The sequence below is a fragment of the Tyto alba genome, unplaced genomic scaffold (genome assembly GCF_018691265.1).
Source record: "Tyto alba isolate M040663 unplaced genomic scaffold, T.alba_DEE_v4.0 Super-Scaffold_40, whole genome shotgun sequence".
NCBI lineage: Eukaryota > Metazoa > Chordata > Aves > Strigiformes > Tytonidae > Tyto > Tyto alba.
In genome coordinates this window covers 1,981,221-2,003,510 of record NW_024881316.1, presented here as the reverse complement: position 1 = coordinate 2,003,510, position 22,290 = coordinate 1,981,221, and the positions used below count along the sequence as shown (strand labels likewise).

General features: G+C 41.3%; 1 protein-coding gene across 3 annotated transcripts in view; it reads right to left on the bottom strand.

Moving 5' to 3' along the window:
- The window catches only part of ATG5 (autophagy related 5), an 86,352-nt gene extending 64,609 nt beyond the window's left edge, over positions 1 to 21,743 (bottom strand). Inside the window, exons 1-4 of one of the 3 annotated variants that reach the window (XM_033008473.2) lie at positions 21,658 to 21,743; positions 20,643 to 20,803; positions 13,224 to 13,351; positions 3,498 to 3,576 (exon numbers count right to left, since the gene is read on the bottom strand). In XM_033008473.2, coding sequence (XP_032864364.1) covers positions 3,498 to 3,576; positions 13,224 to 13,351; positions 20,643 to 20,750 — 315 coding nt within the window. In that variant the 5' untranslated portion in view covers positions 20,751 to 20,803; positions 21,658 to 21,743. Of the gene's footprint in view, positions 1 to 3,497; positions 3,577 to 13,223; positions 13,352 to 20,642; positions 20,804 to 21,132; positions 21,521 to 21,657 lie in introns of those variants that run through there. The other 2 variants (XM_042803352.1, XM_033008474.2) reach the window with 2 other exon arrangements.
- Between the last annotated feature and the right edge of the window lie 547 nt (positions 21,744 to 22,290).

Genomic DNA, 22,290 nt, shown 5'->3' with positions numbered 1-22,290 from the left:
CTAAGCTAGTGGAAATAATCTAGCCACAGTAATACAAATGTGTGGCACGATTAATTTTCCCAGCTTCTAAGCGGTAACACTGTAGGAGACTGGAAAACACTCCTACAATCTAAGTGGTGTCTACTCTTTTCTTTAGAGGAACACTAACACATTTCTATGTGGTACAATGAGTAGAAGCTGAAAAACCTAAACATGAAAGTGATAACTTAGAAAACAACACCGCTGCATCTACAAGACGCATAGGAAACAGTTTCACCTACATAAGACTACCAACAGAAAATACTGCCCCACTGATTTATAAACTAGGGCATAGAATAATAAGTTTTATACTTAAATACAGAGCACATATGCTTGGTTTTGTTTTTTTTTTTTTTTTTTTTTAATTCTACTTGCCTCCTTTCTACTTGAAGAAGTAATGATCAAATGTAAACAATTTTATTCAGGTCCCTAAAGAAAGAGACAATTGTAAACAAGCTGGTAGCCACCCCTGACTATACAACTATGAGATCTGCAGAAAATTTTAATAGATTCCATAAGCAGCTTTAATTCAAGTACTCTTATTGGCAATGTCTTACTCCCTTTATATTCCGTACCTTTGAAATAAAAGTTATTAGGCATTGACTTTGATTTTCTTAGAAAGCTCGAGAACTACTGGTTTTGTCTCACACACCAGTAGACACTTGCACCATAAACTTGGTCATAAAGAAGTAGTTATCATCTGTACAGACAGGCGCTGAATAACCTCTCACAAAAAAACTGTTCCAAAAACATTGCAGGTAATTTCAACAGTCTGGTTTCATAACTCCATTCCACCCGTATTTATCTCTCAGTTCTGGTTCACAAAACATCTGTTTATACTGTGACCGTCTAGTTGCACTAGGCTACATTTACAGAAAATTACACCAGTAACAGGGCATTAGTGGCTGGGGGGTGCATTCATATACTTTTATTTAATTACCATCAGTGGTCTTTTTTTTAAAAAAAAAAAAAAAATTAACTTTAAAAACTTTTAAAACATTTATGCTTTTGGCTTCCACATGTCTCCTAGCAGTTCCACAATTCATCCATGAACTACATGGAAAAGTACTTCCTTTTCACTACACCTGACCCAATTTTTAGCTGAGAAAACGAAGAGGACAGCTGCTGTTAGACAAAAATAGATGCAGTCTCTCCTCCTCTGCATCAGCTCCTGGGTGGAGAAGCAGGCACCAGAGCACACCCGATTTCCTCTCCTCCAATAGTGCTGCCATTTCCAGGGCAGCTCATCACCTCCTATCTACTGCCCGAGATCTGGAGAGCTGGTTACCACGCTGAGGACATGAATGGTGCTAAGCATGCTGCAGAGCACCACGAGATGAGTTTAACAGGAAGGGATAGAGTTTCCCTCCCCCCCATAAAGCCACACCTGGGGAACAAAGCAACTTCTCAGACTACGGTGTCTCATGATTCTGAGACCTTAGTACCCTGTTCGAGCACGTCCTTCTACGGCTGTTTAAGGCAACTGTATTTCAACTTTACTACAGATATAAATGCATGTTATTTTATTACATACCAGAAGTGCAAATGAAATAAACTGGTTTTTCAATGCAAACAGTAAGTGTGTTTATTATCTGGTCTGCATACATAGCAAAGGAGGACAATTACAAGTACCTGTCAACTTTCAAACTTCTGCTGAACAGAAATAAACTTTTTTCATGCTTTTAATTTTAAACAAAGAAAAGTGATAGGGAAAAAAAAAAAGGTTAAAACCCATTCTCTACAGATGTTTGAGATATCTGTTGTTGACTGCACGCTTTGGTAAAAGAAAGGAGAAAATCATGATAGCAAAAGTTAAACCCCAGAAAAATCCAATTTTGTTCAGTTAAGCCAAATAAAAATTATAGCTCTTTGAAGAATAACTACACACAAATGAAAAGAATAATCCAGGCAAGAACCCCACACCTAAACTATTTAGCTGTAAGAAACTAACATATGAAAATGTCTTGAATATTTTGACATACTTTGATATATTTCGGTTATGTTTTGACTTTAAGAATTAAGAGGGGTTTATTTAAATAAACTTTCAGATTACATCAAAAACAGGAAGAGACATTAAACAGGTGCTTAATCCAAGGTCTTTATTTTTAAAAACTAAATTACATCAGCTTTTAAAATAATACTGTCTTAGCAGTAAATTATTTCTGCTGATCTTTAATGTACACCCTTGAGACAAACTTAAATTAGCTGATCTTTTGGCAAGCCACACTATAAGGACCTTAAAGTCGGTTTACATTACTACATGAAACTGAAAAGCACTGTGGTGCTGCAACTTATTTCTCAAGATGGCTCTACTTTGGGATGGCAACATCCACACACTGCCGCTGTTAATCTCCCAGAGCTCTCAGAACGTTTAACAATTAAATCATGATTTATGAAACTAGACACCCTACTGTTTCTTCAAAACACTCTGGAAGTTTCTTCATCCCAGCTGTCTCTGACATATATCGGACAGAAGTGTAGCAATTACAGCGGTTTCAAAAACATCCCCAACTTCAGATTCAGCCAGTCATTTTAAAAGTTTCAACATGTGGAAATACATAAGAATGTATGATTCCAGTGCATACTTCCAAGAAGAATCAGACTACTCCTGTTAGAAAGACCTTTTCTAAAACACCTTCAAGAGAAGAACTGTTTGAATGAAAATCTTCAACACAATTGCTTCCCAGTACGCTTTCCATTTCAGCTAAAATCTCATATACTATAGTCAAGCCTATTAACCTAGTATTTTCCTTTGGATCAATTTTCCCACTGCATTGTTCCTTTTACAACAGAGAAATTAAAGTTTCAGAATTAAATACCATGATTTCTAGTTGTGATTTTGACTTCGAAACATACCTGGGATTATCATCTTAAAGCATTTCAGACCATGAAAGAATCCTGCACCAAAGCTAACCCTGAGCAAGTACTCTTCTGAGCAAAGATCAGTAGTGCTATTAAGTCATATCTAATGGTTTTGCAATGTGTAATCAAAATAACGTCTCTCCCGTGACTAAACTGTCACAAGACCAAACTCATTTCACTCAGTTCTCTAAAGGGGACCCACATGAAGTAAAACAGCATTCCCTGACTTCAAGGATTTCTACAGTATCTCATCCACGCTCATGTACCTGAAAGGATGAGTACTTCTCAATCTTCAGTCAACTCAAGATGACTGAATTAAAAACATTATAGAAGGTTCTTCCCTTATATCCACTCAATGGCACTGACACAGTCTCATAACTTCTCTTGAAAAACAATTTTGGATTTTCAGATTATAACAGAATAATTTTCAAAGGAAAATAATTTGAAAGCACGTACAATCTCATGGAAAACAGCTGTGGATTTACAGAAGATTTTAGAAGATTCCTGAAGAATGCATGTTCTCCCCTTTAAGTAATTATGAAACCTTCTCCTAGCTTCCAAATTTCATGTAATCCCGCACTCACTTGTTCTTAACTAAAGGTGTACTTCAATTTTACCTTGAAATGCACTGTGATGCTCCAAGGAAGGGCTGTATTTGATGCATGGAGATCAAACAGCAAACCAATTGGGTAATGCCTAAAAATTAAGAGATATTAAATGAACACGAAAGCTGTGCATTTCATTCTACATATAACAGTTAACATACCTGCATTTACATGAAAAAAATTAGCTGTTTGACTCCCACAATTAACATTCATTATTGCTTACTCTGAGAGGTTATACAGGCAGGTACAACTGACTGACAGTTTCTGGCAGAATCAAGTCTGGAATTTACATGTTCAATATCTAAAGCAGTGGTCTCCAAGCTGTGCCCACAAAACAGTTCTAGTTTTGCAACAGTGTAAGTGGCCTAGAGCTGCTCTGTAGAATCCTTCAAAACAGTATTTTTAGCTAGAAAGCTTGATAACGGTAGGAATAGCTGGTCTGACAGAAAAGTATACATGCTTTCAGATATTTAAATGCAATGGGTTCATACCACATTGACCCCTTAACATCTCTTCCCTCTCCCACCTGCCTGATGCCATTGTGGAGAATAAGTAGTAAAGTGAAAAAATTATAGATCTTTAAAAGGGCTGAAAGAGGACAGATAAAGACGAACTCTATATCTTTACTATCAAATGAAGAAGAATGGAAGGAGAGAAAAAAAATTAATGGGAGTTTTGCATTTCAGTGGTATTCTGGATTAAAGGAGCTACACAAAGAAGCTGCTTTCTCCAAATATTTACTTCCATCTTACAGCTTTGTCTCCTTTAAATTCATTAGAAGAAGCTTCCAGCAATATAAAGAACGTATATCACATACACACAACTTCCACAGGCACTCTAAAAAGGTCTCTGTGCAATTTTCTCACAAGCAGACACTGGCAAGATTTTTGATATTTTTTTTTTGCTTTCAGTATACCAAGCTCCATTCTCTCACATTTCAAAAATCTTAACTAAAATAGCCTACTAACTTTTCATCCTACACACTGAACTATAAACTCAGCAGCTTCACTGAATTAAGCAGGACTGATCACAGGACACACTACCAAGCATGTACGTAAATTCTGAAAATCCAGAAAGCAATAACCGAGAGCACTGCTCTAAAAGCACCTGTGCCAAACCGATTTCCTGACCTGCTACACTTTCACACAACAGTGCTTTAGCACCCTCTACGGGTGAGCTAGCTCGAAAGCTAAAACAAAGTCACCATAACAGCAAAACAAAAAACAAAACTGCACTACAGTTCTTGAACTTACCTATTGCATTTGTAACTTCTTAAAAGAAAGAATAGGGGGAAATATCAAGAAAGTATCTAGATCTGTGTTCTCCTGACAAACTGAATGTCAATGACTGGCTGAAGCGCATGGAGCTCTGCCTGGGGATGGATGGGGAGCCAACCAAGAGCTAAGGGGTCAGGATTAAAGGGAAAACAGGGACTGGAGATGTTACAGTCGGGGTCTGCTATGGGCCACTCGGCCAGGAAGACTGAGCAGACGAGGCCCTCTCTATAGACAGACAGGAGCAGTCTCACATTCACAAGCCCTGCTTCTCATGGGGGATTTCAACAACCCCAATATCTGTTGGAAGGACAACACAGCAGGACATAAGCAATCCATGAGGTTCCTCGAATGACTTCCTTCTCCAAGTGACAGAGGAGCCAACGAGGAGAGGTGCTACGCTGGACCTTGTTCTCACCAAGAAGGAGGGGCTGGTGGGGAGTGTGAAGCTCACGGGCAGCCTGAGCTGCAGTGACCATGAAACGGCAGAGTTCGAGATCCTTAGGGCAGCCAGGAGGGCATGAAGCAAGCTCTCTATCCTGGACTTCAGGAGAGCAGATTTTGGCCTCTTCAGGGACCTGCTTGGCAGAGTAGCATGAGATGAAGCTCTGGAGGGAAGAGGGGCCTGAGAAATCTAGTTGGTATTCAAGGACCACCTCCTCCAAGCTCAGGACCGATGCATCTCAACAAAGAGGAAGTCAAGTAAGACCACCAGAAGGCTTACATGGATGAACAAGGAGCTCCTGGATAAGCTAAAATATAAAAAGGAAGCCTGCAGAGGGTGGAAGCAAGCACAGGTAGCCTGGGAGGAATACAGAGCAACTGTCCAGGTAGCCAGGGATCAGGTTAGGAAAGCCAAAGCCCTGATAGAATTAAATCTGGCCAGGGACATCAAGGACAACAAGAAAAGCTTCTATACATACATCAGCGATAAATGGAAGACTAGAGAAAATGTGGTCCCTCTCCAGAAGGAAAAGGGAAATTTAGTTACCTGGGATATGGAGAAGGCTGAGGTACTCAATGACTTTTTTGCCTCAGTCTTCACCTGTTAGGGCTCCAGCCACACTGTCCAAGATGCAGAAGGCAAAGGTGGGGACTGGGAGAAAGAAGAACCACCCACTGTAGGTGATCAGATTTGAGACTATCTAAGGAACCTGAAGGTGTACAAGTCCATGGGAATTGATGAGATGCATCTGCAGGTCCCGAGGGAACTGGCAGATGAAGTGGCTAAGCCAGTAACCGTCTTATTTGAGAAGTCATGGCAGTCCAGTGAAGTCCACGATGACTGGAAAAGGGGAAACATAACCCCCATTTTTAAAAAGGGAAAAAAGGAAGACCTGGGAACTACAGACCAGTCAGTCTCACCTCTGTGCCCAGGAAGATCATGGAGCAAAAACTCCTGGAAACTATGCAAGGGCACATGGAAAATAAGGCAGTGATCAGTGACAGCCAACAGGGCTTCATTAAGGGGAAATCATAATGACAAACTTAGTGGCCTTCTATGACAGGGTTACAGCACTGGCAGACAAGGGAAGAGAAACTGATGTCATCTACCTGGACTTGTGCAAAGCATTTGACACTGTTTCGCATAACATCCTTGTCTCTAAATTGGAGAGACATGGATTTAACAGATGGACCACTCGGTGGATAAGGAATTGGCAGGATGGTCACACTTAAAGAGTTGCAGTCAGCGGCTCGATGTCCGAGTGGAGAGCAGTGACAAGCAGCATTCCTCAGGAGTTGGTGATGGGATCAGTGTTGTTTAACATCTTTGTCAGTGACAGGGACAGGGGGACTGAGTGCACCCTCAGCAAGTCTGCCGACGACACCAAACTGTGTGGCATGGTCGACACGCTGGAGGGCAGGGATGCCACCCGGAGAGACCTTGACAGACTAGAGAGGTGGGCCTGTGTAAACTTCATGAAGTTCAACAAGGCCAACTGCAAGGTCCTGCACATGGGTCAAAGCAATCCCAAGCACAAATACAGGCCGGGCAATGAGTGGATTGAGAGCCCTGCAGAGGAGTTGGCGGTATAACTATGAGCCAGCAATGTGCACTGGCACAGGGTGCCCAGAGGAGCTGTGGCTGCCCCCTCCCTGGAAGTTTTCAGAGCCAGTTGGACGGGGCTTTGAGCAACCTATTCTAGTGGAAGGTGTCCTTGCCCACGGCAGGGGCGTTGGAACTAGATGATCTTTAAGGCCCCTTCCAACCCAAACCATTCTATGGTGTGACTCTGTGATAAGAATATAGATAATGCATATCCAGATTTATCCCAATTCACTGCTAATGCTCCAGTTTTTACCACTAAGACTTTTTATTACTAACTGTCAATCATGTCTTGAGTACTTCAACAGGGATTCAGCAAGAGTTCCATGGAAGACTGGTTTTCCAGATGAGCTAAATAACAAAAATCAGATTTCCTTTGACAATTAGATAAACACAAACAATGACTTTCAGTTATTTCCAATTTATACAACAAAATATATAGCAACCCTCCCCCCCCCCCCCCAAAAAAAAAAAGCATCAGTTCTTGGCCTACCTCTGTATTTTCTACCCAGTTTAGATTACAAAATGAATTTCATGTACTCAGGCTTTTTTCTTCAGTAAAATCCTTTGCTTTGCACAGTTGACAGATGGGGATTTTTTTGAAAGAAGTCAGCCCTAAATTCATTTTGTTCCTTAGTAGAACACATGAGATTAATGAAGACAGTAGCCTATGAGAGAAACAGTTATCTATTCAGAAGCACAGCCTTCCATAAAGATTAAAGCTCACAAGAGTAGTGAAGCAATCCTGAAATATAAGATGCGTCCTGCTTCAAATTCCAGTTCTCACACACTGGCATTTAAACTGAAACCAACAGAAGCCTTAAGTAATGCCTAATAATGCTGTGTTTAACTTATTTTTGAGATACAGTTAAAGCATTTTTTAAAAGTCTGGAAATAATAACACTCCATATAACAATACTAAAGCTAGTCTTTATATTTCCCTTGGAATAAAAACTAGTTTCTTAACCAGGATAAAGAATTAAGGGAGGTACAAAGAGAGAAGTTGAGAATAAAAGAGGACTTGTCAATCTGTACATGGAATGTAAAAACCCCATCATTCCCTCACTCCATTCTTGTGCGTTTATCTACCTTCTTCTATGAGCCAGCAATCCCTTGTTAAAGATCTTGCTTCCAGTGGTACTGCTGCAATCCTATTTCTGAACTTCTATTTGAAAAATATGCAGTGCAATTAAAGAAATACACAAATGCTCTCTACAACCTACAGTAACCAGGAGAATTAAAAAAAAAAAAAAAATTCAAAACCCCGAAGGAGCATTTAAAGATTTGTCCTCCCCACGCCCCTAAATAAAAAAAAAAAAAAAAAAAAAAAGAGAAAACAAACAGTACAACAGCTAAGGGAAATGACCAGCCCAGAAAGGTATAATTTTGAAAAAACATTATTGGATTGTTGAAATCAAACTGGTCCTAACTCGAGTGGGATCTAAGGACAGGCAGAGTGTGCAGAAGTTTCTCAAAAAAAATAATGGAAAAAATACCAAAGAGAAAATGTCTACGAGACCACAAATCTTTTTTTTTCCAAATTATTAGAATAATGATTGGTTCTGGAAAGTTTTCCGTCTATAGAAGTGTAACAGCACCTTGACTTCCAGCCATTCTCAATTTATTACTGCCTTTATTATTATACAAAAGGTGGTTTCAGAGTGCGAGAGAAGTCCTAGAAAACATAATCTTAAGTACTTAAAATCCTTTTGAAACTGACAGATGGACAGTGAGGAAAATCAATTACTACTTTTCTAATAATTTCATTCTGAACCCAGGACAGTAAGTGACAGCATGAGTTGGTAGGTTGTTTTCAGACCAGAATAATTTACTGTGGTCATTCAGTAAGACATGTCACATGAACTGGTAAACCCAGGACAAAAAAACCCTCATGCTTCAGAACTATCTGGGGTACTAAGTGTATCAAATGGCCAAAAACTGGTGTTTGGGTATTTCTATGAACAAATTTCTCCTTGAGGGAAATTCTGGTTGCATTGGAAAATAGTCTCACCTTTTCTTTTAGTATTCAGTAAAAGGTAGATATTTCTTAGATCTTTTAAGCAAATGCTAGCGTTTTCAAACAACATGTCGGCTATGCCTGATCAAAAGGTGCTTTGACCTTTTGTCTTCCAGTGATTTCTGATTAGGAAGGGTCAAACATCCATCCAGTTGGTTCTGGAGAGACACCTATGCAACCACCAGGGCTAGAGCACAACCCACAGAAAGGGGACAGAAACTCTGCTGAAGGCCACGTGCAAGTGCTCAGATGGGATGGTGACAGGCTGTAGGGTGTCATCCCCTGGCATCTGCTGAAGAAACCACCCCTGGCACATCAGAGGCCTTCACTCAGGCAGACCTCCTGAGAAAGGATAAAGGTCTCCAGGTGCCAAGCTGCCAGGAGAGCTTGGGACCTCTCCTGAGGGCTGGGGCAAGCAGAGGAAACATCCTTGCCTAGCGACCTCTGTGGTAAGTGTAGGAGCTATGCCACCCAGTTAAGTTGCTGCAGAAGGGCAGCTGGCTGCGCAGCATCAGGGAAGATAAAAACAGACTGCTGGCATCTTCACCGAGAACCTTGCGGAGATGGGAGCCTGAACAACCAACTGCACAGAAAGCGGGTCTGCAGTCACTGGAGTGGTGAACGGAGACTTGCAAGACGGGGAAGACCAGTGTCTTGCAACCTCTGGCAAGAAAAGGCAGGCTCCTTCTCCACCTGCAGTCAGTGCCTGGATAGCAGACAAGGGGCTGGAAGTTCTGAGGGAGCATCACAGAGGCCTGAACAGCACACCTGCACCAAGAGCAAGCGGTCACAGCAGTAGGAGACTCGCCCCTACAGGGGATAGGGCCCTCTCCCATCTGCCAATCTCACTTGCTATCTGCAAAGTTTTGCTGCTTGTTAAGAAACTTCAGGCAGACTGGCAAGGTTTGTCCTATGCTTGGATTATTAGCTCTTTCTGTTCAACCCCAGTGGCACAAACAGTAAGTGTTTCACGGAAACCCTCCAGCGTATCAAGAGGGACTATACAGCTCCTGGGGCAAGGTAGTATCTCCACAATTCTGTCACCGAAGGAGAAAGTCTAAGAGAAGTATGAATGCTGGTCAATGGTTGTGCAGCTGGTGTGACAAAGACTTGGCTTTTACAGCCACAGAACAGTCTTTGGGAATAAAGGACTGTTAGGGAGAGATGGAATCCACCTAAGTGGGACAAAAATATCTTTGCCTTCAGGCTGGCCAACCTGGTGAGGAGAGCTTTAGTCCATAAACAACAGGGGTGTGAATAACAACTCACAGACAAGTAGAAATTAATGGACATGGGTGGAAATCAATTGGTGAAAGGTGACAGATACAAGGGAGATCCCAAAATTATAAAACAGGGTAGAAGAGCTTCTACTACAAGTGTATGTACATAAACGCACACAGCTTGGGAAACAAGCAGAAGAAACTAGAGCTCCACATGCAGTGCCATAACTGTGACAATTTTGGGCTACCTGACATATGGTGAGGCAGCTTGCACAACTGGACTGCTGTGGCGGATGGATGGATGCAAGCTACTCAGGAAGGACAGGCTGGGCAGATGAGGGAAGAGCGCTGTCTTCCATGTGAGGGAGCGGTTTAGATGTATGAAACTTAGTGGAACAGACAACAGGTTGGTTGAGATCTTGTGATTCACAGTCAGAGGAGAGACTAGCAAGGGCAACATCAAGGAAAGTTTGTTATAGAACATGCAATCCAGGAGAGGAAGTAGATAAAGTCTTCTCTAAATAACTCAAGAACATCTGACTTCTGTTGGAAAAGAAACATGGTGGGACACAAGTAGTCAAGACTTCTTGATAAAGGCACTGAATGGACCAGAGCTGACCAGCAGCCGAATCTGTTACTTACTAACAAGACAAAACAGTTCTGGATATGATAATCGGTGGCAGCTTTGGCTGCAGTGACCATGAAATGTCAGAGTTCAAGATCCTGGACAGATTGATAAAGGAGAGTAAGCAGAATACAGACCTTTTGACTTCACTCACCACTTCCTCCTAGTGCCCCTGCACAGCTGAGGCTCACCCACCTCAGATGCATCACTGGACAGAGGTTCAGTCCCTCACCAGCAGCCAGAGCATGGAACATATCCTCTAGTTACAGAAATGAAAGTGGAGAAGGAGCCTCCCTGCTATTGCCAGAAGTCACACGTTTCCAGCCCTTCCATATCTTAGGAGACTATTTTCCAGTCCAATAATCACAGACTCTGCCTGCATCTCCTTCAGTGTAGTTGCAGGTTTAGGCTCCTGTAGCTGCCGGGTCTCTGAGAAGATTTGATGGATTTCTTTTTGTAGTCTCTGATGCTGCAGCTCTTTAACTTGGTGACACAGACCCTCCCCAGCACACACCTCTTGCAGGCAAGGAGACCATCTTCCCCTGCCCCAACCACCTCAGTGGGAGGCCCCAGGCCACTGTAAAGCCAGACCTGAAGAGCTTCACCCTCCTTCAGGAGCCTGGCCTGAGTGCTGGAGACCATGATGTTGAAACTACGTTTCAGGCTTCCTCCAAAATCTCACTGGAAAACAGAAGAGCTGCAGCTGAAAAGAGACATACCGCATCCCACCCAGGTATGAAATCACAAAGACCGTAAGCAACATGACCTCACAGTGCAAAGTAAACATCTAGAATAAGCAATATTATTAGCAAGCTCTATTCGATTTGGAATGCAGAAGTTACATTTAAAAAGATTAAGCATTAATGCTTACTATTCCTTCTCTACAAACTACTAAGTCAATCTAATTCCCAGTTCTGATATTTGGGTCTTTCCTAGAACAAGCTTCAGCTATTTAGGGGATTACTATTCTCCTGAAATAATGGTTTGCAGATAGTATCTTCCTTAGAAAAGCATTTCCACTAAAATCAGTGAAGCTGTTCCTGGCAGAATATGCTTAGATATTCTGAAAGATCAGAGCCTTAATTAGGAGATCATAATTATACTGTTCACTTTCATTTTCATGTTCAGTGAGTTTACTAACTCTTAATTTTAGAATTATAATTTATATTTTTACTCTATACCTATATTCTATAATTTTTTTTTCATTCTAGTTTAAACATCAGGGTATCTGAAAACTTACCGAAAATACAGACCTATTTTTGACTGAAGTAAAAAGCCTCTCTTTCTTTTCCTGTTACAACTTCAGCGTAAACTTATAAAGCTTCCTCCCATTATCTACCTAAGATTATGAACACACTGGGACAAACCTGGTACCTTGCTGTTTATTTAGACAGTATCCATGATTCAGGGTCACTATGGCACACCAAGAAACCAATTATTGTTATATGCCAGATAATTTACATAGATGTCTAAAGATGGTTTTGTCAGCCAGTTTTGAAAAAGTAAAAAAAGCTAGGTTTTATGCTTTTCTATTTACATAGTTGTCAAGGTTTATACTAGGTTGGTCTCAAAGAAACAAAAGACTAAAAGAGATGTACTGCATTACCAAGGCTAAAGGGACTCCATGATGTGACGCTTGCTAACCACAAGACAATCCAGGCTCAAGAAGCTAAAACAGTCACTGGGAGTTTTCTTTCATATTATGATACAGGAAACAAAGAGAGAAAATAAAATCTCTTCAGCATTTAAAATACTAAATACTTTCTGGAGAGCTGATGCTGTCTATCCAGAGCTAGCAAACACTGCAGCTTCTCAAAATGTTTTCTTTAAAACTCTTTATGGCAGAAACAGAAAGAAAAAAAATCTGATTAATAGTATTTATGAAAACCAAGTAAATGAAACAATGTCAGTCTGATTCCCCAACCTCTCAGAAGAAAACAAACAACACAAACTTTTAATAGACAGTATGACGGAACAAAAATAGAATCAACAGCAATTAGTTCAATAAAGTTGAACTAATTGAATTGAACAAGAGCCTGTGCTCTTGTATTAGATCTCTGTATTAGATCATCTGGTTTACAGTACAAGCACACATTACACCAGCAAAAACTGAAGGTTACGTACACGTTTTACTATCTTTAAGCATATATCCCATTTGCATTCAGAGTCTAGAAATAATACTTCCTATCCGTGTTATTAGACATCTTTTAAGAAGGTAGACTAAGCCAAACAAAGATTTATGCAGTGATTCTACTGTAAGAAATGGTAAAGCCAAACCACAGGCATTTTGTATTGCAGTAATGACTAGAACAAAAAACAATAGCTCCAGCACAACCTCTGCCTTATACACATAGTAAGTACAAGCAGAATAATCAAAAATATGTTCAACATTAAACCTTCTTCTGTTTTTCCCAAACAGAATGCTTTTCTTACTTTCCCTCCTCTTTGCCATCTTTGAAACCCAATGGAGATTAGGAAACGTACTGACACTGTGCTGAACTTGATAACTCTTTACATGGCAAATTAAGTAAAGGTACAAGGTTAAATAAACTTACCATTTCAGTGGTGTACCTTCATATTCAAACCATATTTCACTAACTTCCTCTTGTCTCATAACTTTCTGAAAGTGTTTCTTCACTTTGTCTGTTACCAGTGTCAAGTAGCTTATCCTTGGCAAAAGCAACTGAAAGAAAAAAATTACAGAAGCTTTAAGTATACATAAAATTTACTAAATTAATAAAAATCTGTCAAAAGTATGCATTTTTCATAACCAAAACTTAGTCAGCATTCTTTTTTTCCCCCCTTTAAGGTGCCTTTTGTTTCTTAATGGTCAATGAAAGGCTATAAAATTACATAATCAGAACACGCAGTATAATAGTATCCAATACATGAACATACACAAAAAGAGTAAAAAAATAAGTTCTTGATTCTTTTCATGTGGTGGGAGGGAGAAGAATGGAATTCAATTTCTGCTTTTCTGTATTTAAACAGGCCAAAGAATTAAGTTTTTAACCTTCTTCATATGAATAGACAGGAACATGTTCTAACTTCTTATTGTATATAATGAACAACTGTCTATCAGCTGTTATTTCAAAATGAAAATTCCTACAGAATTAAAAAAAAAAAAAAAAAAAAAAAAAAAAAAAAAAAGAAAACTAGCTGCCTAAGGGTTTGGTTTCCAAGTGTGTTTTGTATTTCCAGTAGCTGACAATTTCCATTTTCTTCACATTGGGTTTGCCAATTCAACATCTTAGTCAAAGCTACCATGATTTTTCCATTTTAACCTCTGCCCAGCTACTAAAATCTGAAAGAAAACTGCTAATATTTTACCAGATGAAACAAGACACCTTCTTACAGCTTTCTGGAAAACTATATTTTTTTTTCAAGTGTAGTGTTATGCACTATCCAAAACAGAATGCTGTGTTATTTTTATTTGCAGCCCCCTTTCCCCTCCCTTTTTTTAAAGTCTCATGCCTAGTAACAGTGGTTAAGCAGACTGCATCAATCAGTGTACTGACTGCTGACTGTATAGCACATTTATTTAAGATGAATCAGTCCATAAGCTTTAATGAACAATGCCTTTCAGTATCCCAATGAGAAAATATTAACCTCCCTGTAAAACAATGTTTAGCTTTAAAGCATTTTAAATGAATTGTACTCATCCTGTAAGATTATTTTCATTTCCTAATTATTAATAAAATAGATGGGTCTAAGGAATAAATAGAAATAAATTATATCTTGTATATTTAGAGAAACACTTGTTTTCCAGTGTTCCTCATGACCAGTGTCGTTTCTTAAAATACCTTCTTTATAGTATATGGATAATTCTAGGCCTTAAGTGAATGTCTGTGGTACAGACACCCCAAAATATGTAAGGATATATTTTGCTGACAGAAAACTTTATCTCTGCTGCAACATTCTTCCAGAATCTCTCCAGTAAGTAGACCACAATCTGATGTATAAACTAGATACTATTTTGGCCATGATACCACAGTTTATTTATAAATATCAGATTCACAAAGAAGAAGTATGGAGAGTAAATAAAGTGTAAGTTCTTATGAAAAAGAATGGATTTTCCTTTTAGATAATGCTGCATTAGGTTACTAATCCAGATACACCTGTGAAACAACTAAATTTTAGGACTATATAAAGCTACAAAAGATCAAGACTCACCACCATCACAGTCATCAAGCCAGTTAACACTTGATCTGTTATGTACCATATGGTTTTCTTTTTCCATCTGTTGCTCTTACTACTTATTATTATGTATACTCTTATTATATTGTTTCTACCTTCTTTCACAGGAGTCTAATTCAGCAAAGTGATTAAACACAGCCTTCAGTCTCAAAAGGTGAACAATCTCAATAAATTCAATGAAGTCATGTACACGCTCAAGTGAGAATTGTTTGGTACCTCAGTAACTTGAATGACAAGATCATCTTATCCTTTATTAACCTAATTCCACATAACTACACCAATTGCTCTTGAGACAACATAGTCCAGGTTACTCCAATCAAACCCAAATATTTTTGGTAATAATTCCATATTATTTCTGTGCAATATTTACAGTTAAATTATTGTTGGTATATTCTGATATGAAACCCATTTGGACTGCTACAAAAGTCAATCTTCAGTATGCTGCATGTGGCAGGGCCATGCAGGAACTGATAAATATATTAAAGCATTATTTATTGCAACAGTGTTTGACATAACCCTTAAATTGCATAATTAACTTCCTCTGTAAAATATTTTACTTCAGTTTGTAGTGTGGAAGAACAACACAGTTTCTATTTCAACACAATTAGAGATCACGGACAATAACTGAACAGGATTTAACTGAATTTAACAGAATGTAGCCAGCACACCAAATGGACCTCTTCAGAGTACAAAATCTAACAGTTGATCAGGTCAACAAGGACTGCCCATTTTTCAGAGATGCTGAGCATTTGCAGTACTTTCTGAGCTCTTTTTGGTCTTCCCACCTCTTCCACCTTGCTATCGTCTTCCCCTTCCATGGAAGACATGAAAAGATCCAATTCTATTACTTTCCTAGCTTTAATTATCCTCGAGATATACAAGTGTACTAAATCTTAAGTGAGACTTTTAAAAGCATAGTTTAAAGACATTTTCATTTTGTTACCCCTTTTAACATTCCTTCTCCACCAGTTGTCTGCACTTGGTGAAAGACACCAGTTGACATAAAACATTTTTACTCCAGAAATCCTGTAGTTTTTAAATGCTATTACTGAGTATTTCCAGAACATCAGTACCAAAAAAATATTTAGAAAAAAAGCCTTTGATGTATTTAACTATATGCTGGGCCTTAGTCAATCACTCTGACAGCAGAATCACGTTAAATATTTTTATAGATGCCTCTATATGAAAACCGGAATTCTACACAGCAGTTCACTATCTAGACTATTAGACACTCACAAGCTTCTCCAACACTTTAGCCATGTGGTAAGGAGCCTTCCTTTCAGGCAAAGCCATGTTCACCAGAACAACACCTCTCCCACAAACATTTTTGCTACCGACTCCTAAACCAGACTGTGCAGGCTAATGAGGCTCTACCCTTTCAGCCTTTGGTTACTCTACAGCAACACTTCCAGATGCTGGGAATGAACAGCCATGACCCAGTGATAAGAAGAATTCTTGGTTTAGGGCTGTAATACCTAATTAAGAAAAAAGCCACGTGATCATATGACAATACATAGTAATGCGAGTGAAACATTCCACTAGATCAGATTTGCTCAATTGCTGCCTTTTTTTTTTTTTTTTTTTTTATTTTTTTGACAAATTACTTTTATCAGCAGACTTAGTGCTAAAGGTTAGAACGACGCTATGAAAATCAAACACATCCAACAATGCAAGTAATGTAACAACTGCAACCTGAATGTAGAACAGATAAATCACTACATAATATGCTCTAAGACAGAATGCCCATCATAAATTAAACAGCCTACACTAATGCATGGGCAAGTATGCAGACAAGGTAGTATCAAAGCTTTTAACTAATAGGCTGAGTGCACATTTAGCATATTTTCAGCATATAGTTTTCAATTTAAATAGTGTATGAGAGAACAAAACTCATAGGAAAGTGCATGATATAACACCTAAGGAATTAAACAGAAGACAATCCCAGGTTTGATTCAAGTTGTGTGGCAACTGACTGCCGTGCCGCCCATGGATCAATGGCAGACGAGCACGCTTGCCACTCACTGTGCTGCATAACAAAGAAACCTGACTGAAAAAAAACACTTTCAGTGGAGCTTTATGGATCAGAATGAGCCACATCTGTCTTGTCCCCTGGAAAGGACAGACCTGGAAGCAGATTCAAGAGAAGTCTAAAGCAGTCCATGCGTGAATGGCTTTTAAGTGTCAAGACCAAGTAAGGATCCCTGAAATGTTAAATGAGGCTGGGTGCCTTTCCCTCAAGCAACCAGTTATGTAAGTTTTCTCCCACTCGGCATAAAAACAAGCAACTGGCATAAACTCCCTCAAAGTAGTCAGAGTACATGGTATAAAGCCAAGTAGATGTTCACGACCTTTCGGGATCAGACTGACCATTGCAACAGTAATGAAGACAAGATAAACAAATCACCCAGTACTAATAATTTAAAAATACCATTTGAGAACATGAAAAAACCCACTAAAATTCATATTCACATCTGAATTCTTAAAGTCAATGGCCATACCCAATGTAATTATTTAATCTGTCTAAAATAAACACGTACTAGTTCTTGATTAAAAATGAGACACAGTAAGCAACTGCTTTTGATATGATTTCTAACCCTAGCTTTGAAATTGTGAAACACATGCACACAATTCATATATGCTCAGCTTAAACCAAAATAGCTTTACAAAACTGATGGGGTGGGTGCAAACAAATAAAATAAGGAGTTCTCCTCATTAAATTAGGAAAACAAAAGTAAATCTACAAATACGCTACCAGGCAGAATAAACCCTAATAGGCTAGAGCATGCCATCCCCCCAACTTACACAAGCCGCAACACCTTGCTTCTGCACACTGTGTAGTGCTGCAGTATTTAACCACAATAACCAGGAATGATTTCTGTACAGGTTAAATGAAATGCAAGGAACTCCTAATGCCTAAGTAAATGCTTGCAGCGTATGTGTAAGAAGAGTACCTCTCCAGCAACCATCACAGGTTTTATTGCGGAGGAAAACATTTTACATGAAGAATGGATTATATAACAGAAAAATTCTAGATTTAACAGAAACTGGGCTGGTCTGACCACTAAGGTATCCAGGAAGAAGAAACAAAGCATCCTAACATGGAATGGCTTCACATTGCTCACTCTTACAGACACCTTAATAAAACAACGCTTTTGAAACCAGGGAAGCTTAAAGAGTGGCCCAGTAAAGGCTTGTCCCTTGGGCAGAGTATCATTCTAAAACTGCCTTCTGCCGTAATTTTGTTCTTTACACCTGACAAATCTCAGCCAATGAGTACTCTGCTTCCTGTGCACGTTTCATTCCTAACTGTTGTTTGCACTAAGAAGCAGACAGTACACCGTTTTAAAATAAAAATCGTAACAATTGTAGGACTAGGGAAGAAAGCACATAGTTCAGCAACAATAGTAGTTCAACCTAGCTGTTCCTACCTACGCTTCCACTCCAAACACAAGCATCTGTAGGAAATACTCCAAAGAAACTTGACATAGCCATTTCAGGTGTAACTCTGCAGACACCTACCTGGCTTGACTAGAGGAAGAAATAGGACAGTGTTTTACCTAAGCTGCTCCGTCTTGATGTCACTACTCTTTCCAAAAGACAGACAAGCTCATCTAAAGTGAGCTCTGCTACCCCCATGCAGTGCCATAGTGTGATACACACATTCATCACTCCTGTGCTCTGCTAATATATCTAACAGACAGGGCTCTCCTGTCACACCATTCACAACAAACTGAAATCCATCACACAGATTCTGGGTTGTTTTTCTAACCCCTCACCCTCCAGGTCTATATCTTCCTCCATCTTCATAAAGCAAGTTCCTCAGAACAGAAGCTCTTTTCCACCTCCTAACATAAAGATGCCAGGACTTCCTTCCCATGCAGGCTTCCCGTTTATGGAAGGCAGCCTGGAATACAAAGGTTATATCTGTATTAACAAATACTGAGGTGCGGGAAGAGGAGACATGTAAAGCTGAACAGCTGGTGTCAAGGGCTGGGAATGTTCACTTTTTTACTTCAGTTGTAGGGGTTTCGGTTTTTTATTTTTACTTCAATTTAGCTCCAGTTTGTTCCTATACACGGAATGCCCATTGGCAGCTGAAGCACATCTTCAGCTTCACGTGGAAATGATTCAGCTTGTGAGCTATAAGACTGCTGTGTGACGCAAACCTGGGCACAGTAAGTGGAAAGGATGAAGGCTTGCTTCAAAAATGCACTCCAAATCCGAACAAAACATTAACGTGGATGCACTCTGAAACCATGAGAAATAAACCACGATTTAAAACTTTGAATGCTATTCTACATTTTGCTATTATAAACCCCTGGCCCCTTCAAGAAGCAAAGCTATATTACCAGCTCCAACATGACCTGAAAAAGGAAGAAGCTAAAATTTTGGAATTGTGATCTGTGAATAACCAGATTTTGCAGAAATAGAGAATTAAGCCTTGAGAATTTTTGTGCACGCTTTAAGGAGACTAAATAAAAGAAACCCTACCAGCTTAAAACTATCTCCTTGGCTTAGAAAGTTGGCCACACCATGAAGATAACATGGTTTCAGAGTTTCCATGCTGATGTTAAACAGATCAATACGGCATGTCTCTATACTTACTCATACCTTTCATGAAGCTCTTACACAACATATGCATATATATTTAAACTCGTATGTATATATATATATGTAATTTAAAGTCTGAGATTTCTAGATAGCTCAGATGCATTTGGCAATAGGTCAACCACATGAAATAAAAGTGCTCCTGTTTTACTGGCTGTGAAACTAAAACATAGAAAGATGAGCACTATCATCACTGAATCAAAAGCATTAATGCTTTATTAGGTTTCAAAAACCTACTGAATATACATGGAAATCAGAAACTGATGACACAGAGATGCTATTAAGCACAGGAAAAAAACAATTCTGTACAGTAATATTTTCAAAAAGAGTAGAAAGGGATTATGGCAAGACGTAAGGATTTCCGAATCACATAAAAACTCATAGCACAAGATTTTCCTCCCACATAGCTGTTACATTTCAAATTTAAGTTTCACTGAATCAGCTAACATTTTCTAGCAATCAAATGTCTCTTAGGTGCTAAAAAGAATGAAAACTGCTGAGTACACTATAAATAAATACCACATGATCACAGGAGGCAATTCTAGTTTACAACTCAAATACATCCATCACCCTCACTTTTATCATCCACTGGCAATCCAGTTCAGGCACTGTACTGTTAGGACATTATAGCTGCTCTTTCTACATCTCAGATAGATCTCTCATGGCTGCTAGCATTTAAAGAAAACGAGCAGAAGTCATCCATGAGCAGAAATCCTGGAGCCAGTGTTCGTTATGAGTTTGTGTTACACGGGTGACTGATCCTACCATTTAAGATTGCACAAAGCTCTGACTGAAGTTTTATGGAGTAAGGTAACATAAAAGTTCTCTCCCTTCTTCTGGTCATTATCCAAGAACATACGAACTCGCGTAGAGCCTCCTCCTTTTATCCTGTTAGCTTTTTTATAGTTTTTTTAAGATCTTAATTATCTGTGGTAAGTTTCTCTCTCTGGCAGAACAAGCTTAAAGTTTTGAGCCTGCTGTGAAGAGACACAAATCATGCAGTGTGGTCATACAGTTTACTTTCAGAAGGTACCAGGAATAAGAAGAAAAAAATTGTTTTGGTTTTGTTTTGTTTTTTTTATAACATCAAGTAGCACACATAATGAGAACGAAGGAAACAAACATAACTATGGCATTGGACTATCTGTGGCTACCTTCGTTATACTCACATAGTAAGGCTCAGCTTCCCTTTCAGTTATCTCATCCTGATACAGAGTGAAACACGTTGGTATTCGTCCAAACCACACATCTCGAAGTACATCTTTGTCATCTGTCATTCTTCCAATGGATAGTGAAGCACATGTAGATCAGCTTGCTTCTTCGGCTAGAACTGTAACCCCGTCCCCCCCCCCCGCCCCCCAAAGAAACAAGTCAGCACGACTGCAAATAAAATACATCTTGTTAAAGGTTCCCCCGTAACGACACTCCTGCAAGCACGATCAACGCTGTCACCGAGATGTTAAATGCATCGGTTTGTGTACGAAGGAGGGGATGAGTTAAGGCCTCCGAGCTACCGCTTTCCCAACTACAAACACACGGTGGATGACAAGTAAACGACCGTTTCCTAAGCCCGCATCACGCCCCAACCGGAGAGGCGGAGGGACCTCTCCCGTTACAGCCTTGCAGTCACCCCGCACCCCCCCGAGGCCCCGGACGCACGGGCAGCCAGCAGAGCCGGGGCCACCGAGGAGCAGGACGGGCAGCAGCGACGCCGCCGCCGAAGCGAGCGGGTGTCCCGCCGGCGGCGCCGCCGGCCGGCCCCGGGGAAGTCACCGAGGCGCCGGGCCGGGCCCCAGCGCCGCGCCGAGACCCGGGGGGGGAGCCCCGCCAGCAAGGCTCCGCGCCCACAGCGGCGGCCCGCCCAGGCCCCGCGGGGCCTCTGTCTGTCTGTCTGTCTGTCCCTGTCCCTGTCCCTCCCTCCCCGGCGGCCGCTCCGAGGTGAATCAGCAGCGCACGGGGCCGCGCCGGGGAGAGCTAAGGGGGCAGCTCCCAGCGTGCTCTACCCCGGCAACACCGAGGCCGGCCCGGAGGGGGGGGGGGGGGGGGAATTGGGGGGGGGCGGGCCGCGGCGGCCCCGCCCCATCCCGCCGGGGGGGAGCGGTGTCCCGCGGGGCGTGGGGCCGGCCCCACGCAGCCCCGCCGAGGGGAGGGAAAAGGGGGGGGGGGGGCGGGAGCAGCCGTTACCTCAGCCGGGACCCGCGCACCCGCCCGCCTGCGGCGCGCCAGGCAGGAACTGAGCCGCGGCCACGCCCCCCCACGCCGCGCCTCCCTACGCCGCGCCCCCCCCCAGGCGCAGGCGCTGTGCGGCGGGCGGCTTCCGCCCGGCTCTCTCTGCGGGAGCCGGCCGGCGCCGGAAGCCGGAAGCAGCCGGGCGGAGGGGAAGGCGGCCGCGGTGGGTTGGAGGTCTGTGGGCGGGAAGCCGAGGGCTCAGGGCGGCCTGTTTTTAGCGGCCCGACGGGCTCCAGTTCACGGTGAATTCCGTCTCTGCATTTTAAAAGAGCGTCTCCCGCGATGCTGCCGCGCCGCAAGTCCCCATCCCCGATGTCCCACAACTGCGGGAGCGGGCAGGAAGGGCGCCCTTTCCAGGCGGGAGGAAGCTCTGCGCCTTGCCGGGACGTGTGGCGCGCTGGCGGCTGTCCAAGCTGGGTTCTTCTGCGGCCAGACGCACAACTGCAGCGAATGTATTACACCTGGTATTTTTGGCAGTTAACATTTGACAGGAAACCGATAACGTGTTCTCACCTGAGGTAGCTGACGCGCACTGCGGTTTCAGGGGGAGCGACGTGCTTGCTATGCTGGCTTGTGGCCACCAGATGT